This window comes from Zingiber officinale, chromosome 7B (genome assembly GCF_018446385.1).
Source record: "Zingiber officinale cultivar Zhangliang chromosome 7B, Zo_v1.1, whole genome shotgun sequence".
Classification (NCBI taxonomy): Eukaryota; Viridiplantae; Streptophyta; class Magnoliopsida; order Zingiberales; family Zingiberaceae; genus Zingiber; species Zingiber officinale.
In genome coordinates this window covers 9216331-9219561 of record NC_055999.1, presented here as the reverse complement: position 1 = coordinate 9219561, position 3231 = coordinate 9216331, and the positions used below count along the sequence as shown (strand labels likewise).

Genomic DNA, 3231 nt, shown 5'->3' with positions numbered 1-3231 from the left:
AGATAGCAAGAGGGTTTGAGGCATGATTCATCAAATGGGAATGTAATTACTATTTGACAGACACGTAATTTAATATTTCCATGAATTATCATATAAATATATTAGGTATTTAATAGATTCTACAACGGTTGAATTATTATATTTTAATAACATATGTTTTTGCTTAGGAAGGTTCTCAATATATATAGTACGGAGGATCTTCATCAAAAGGTATATTAAATAGATTATAAAACGGAGGAATTATTATTTTTTAATCTTACATTGTCTCCATATTTAGCAGCGTACGGCTGTATATATATAGAGTACAGAAGGTATCAGAAGATATAGCAATTAAGATTCTTGATATGGATCTTGCGCCATGGGTGCTCTTTCTATTCTTCACCCTCTTCTCGAATCTCTCCGTCGCCTCTCCTTCTTCTATGAGCCGTTACGTTATTCAAGTGGAAGATCCGGTTCAGCCGCTGACGAAAGGGAGCCTGAGGAGGTGGCACGAATCTTTCCTGCCGCCATCCGTCAAGGCGTCTGGCGTCGATCGACGGCTGCTGCACTCCTATAGCGACGTCTTCAACGGGTTCGCCGCCATGCTGACAGAGGAAGAGCTGCAGGCGATGGGGAAGAAGAATGGCTTCATACGTGCGTTCCCCGACCGAGTGCTGCGCTTAATGACCACCCACACTCCGGATTTCCTCGGGCTCAAGGTCGGGAGCAAGGGGCTGTGGAATGATTCGAAGCTTGGGAGAGGAGTCATCATCGGAGTTCTCGACAGCGGCGTGACGCCTGGCCACCCTTCCTATGATGATGAGGGTGTCCCGCCTCCGCCCTCGACGTGGAAGGGCTCGTGCGAGCTCGAGACCGGTTGCAACAACAAGCTCATCGGAGCCAGGTCAATGATCGCCAGTGGGAGTCCTCCCGTAGACGAGGTTGGCCATGGGACCCACACTTCCGCCACCGCCGCTGGTAACTTCGTCCGAAACGCGAGCTTCTTCGGCTTCGCCAAAGGCACGGCCGCTGGAATTGCCCCTCGGGCTCACCTCGCCATCTACCAGGTCTGCGGCAGCGACGGCAGTTGCAATTCCGCCGATATCCTCGCCGGGTTGGATGCAGCTATCAAGGACGGAGTCGACATCCTCTCTCTCTCGCTCGGCGGCCGTTCCAAGCCTCTCGATCAAGATCTCGTCGCCATCGGTTCGTTCGCGGCGGCCAGGAAGGGCATCTTAGTTAGTTGCGCTGGCGGCAATGATGGACCTAACTACTACACCGTCACCAACGCGGCACCGTGGATACTCACCGTGGCGGCCAGTAGCGTCGATAGAAGTTTCAGGGCCTCCGTGAAGCTCCCCAGTGGAAAGGTGATCCCCGGAGAGTCCCTCGACCAACCAAGCGACTTCCCTGAAAGCTCTCTTCCCCTGTACTACTCGATCGAATCGCCGTCCTGCGACATGGATCCTCCCGATGATAGCCACAGGGGCAGCGTCTGGGTATGCGAGGTTGAACGCGGTAGTCTTGTACGTGTGGCGACATTTGCTAAGTCCCACGGCGCCAGGGCGTTGATCTCCATTTCCTCGAAGATAGAGGGCGCCACCATCTCGATTAGGAAGATGGACTTTCCCGGAGTAGTGCTCACCATCCAAGAAGGCTCCGACCTCATATCGTATTTGAACTCTGTTTCCAACCCCTCCGCATCTATCGTCTTCGATGGGACAGTTCTCGGCGTATCCCCCGCCCCCGTCGTGGCTTTCTTCTCCTCCCGGGGGCCATCTCAGGCAACGCCGGGAATCCTCAAGCCAGACATCTCCGGCCCTGGTCTTAACATCTTCGCGGCCTATATTCATTCCAGTGACACTCCAGACCAGTACAAGATCATATCCGGCACGTCCATGGCGACGCCTCACCTCAGCGGTGTTGCTGCGCTCTTAAAGGCCGTACATCCTACTTGGTCACCGGCAGCTATCAGGTCGGCGATCATCACCACGGCAGACGCCGACGTCTCTGACGAGTTACTTGAGCCGGCACTTAATTTTGCCAAGGGCGCAGGACACGTCAATCCTAACAAAGCTGTCGATCCCGGTCTTATTTACGACATCACTGATGATGACTACATCTCCTACATCTGTGGTAAATTCGACGAAGAAGGCGCTAGAAATATAGTGCGCGGAGTCGTGGACTGCTCGAAGAGCATGACGGAAGAGGAGCTCAACTACCCGTCGATTCTGCTGGCCCCCAAAGGCAGGGCGGAGGCCAAAGTGACCCGGATGGTCACGAATGTCGGATCAGCAAGATCGAGCTACACGGTGTCGGTGACCATATCGGAGACTGCTGTGTCAGCTACTGTCACCCCCAAGACATTGACGTTCACTGAGCTGAACGAGCAGAAGTCGTTCACCGTGAGCGCGGAATGGGGCGCCGGTGGACCTCCCACTTCTGGCAATCAATTTGTGGAGGGAAAGTTGACTTGGACCTCGGATGATGATAAATATGTGGTGACCAGTCCATTAGTCGTCTCTGCCTTAGGAGTGATGTAGTGCTAGCTCTAGCTTGTGAAGAATATATGAATGAATAAATTAAGTTGGGGGTTCGAATAAATAAATATTTTTTCTTTCAATATCATAAACTAACATTTTTATAAGTATTTTTTTACTATTATATATATAATTGAGCCACCACGACTTTCTATGCTTGGAACTTGGAAGGAAGGTAGGTAAAAGGTGAATATTTTAGAAATTAAACTTAGTCATATGCCATTATTATTTTTAAAATCATTAATATCAACAAATATCATATTAATATCTCACAAAAACCATTAATTAATTAATGTATTATGTGCCAAAACAATAATTTAGCCCTATCATCTTCGACTATATGAAAAATAAAATATATCACATAGATTAGTATACTTATTGCTCTCTAATAATTAAAATTTTAAAAGTTACAAAAGATTTTTTACAATATTATTGTTCCCTTTAAACTGAACAAATTATATTCCTAATTAATTTTAACTCACCCTTGCCATTATCATTGGCATCCACTCTATTACCTGTCTAATCAATCAATAACTCAGTAATTCTTCTCTGTTGTAGTTGTTGGATTAAGATTGTGGTTAGAAAGGCCAATAGCAAATCACTTTTGTTTCGTGCTCATGTTTATAATTTATTAATAGACGAGAAAGATATACAACAACATAAATATAAACATACAAGCACATGCAATAAACTAAGACGAGTGATTTGGCAA

At 47.3% G+C, this 3231-nt stretch overlaps 1 protein-coding gene across 1 annotated transcript; it reads left to right on the top strand.

The window, feature by feature from the left end:
* Positions 1 to 344: 344 nt before the first annotated feature.
* LOC122004146 (subtilisin-like protease) lies at positions 345 to 2522 on the top strand. Its single transcript, XM_042559074.1, has one exon. The coding sequence runs from the start codon at positions 345 to 347 to the stop codon at positions 2520 to 2522; it is 2178 nt and encodes a 725-aa protein (XP_042415008.1).
* Positions 2523 to 3231: the final 709 nt, after the last annotated feature.

Excerpts from the sequence above, each read along its gene's own strand:
- LOC122004146 (XM_042559074.1), top strand. The coding sequence starts at position 345 with ATGGATCTTGCGCCATGGGTGCTCTTTCTATTCTTCACCCTCTTCTCG.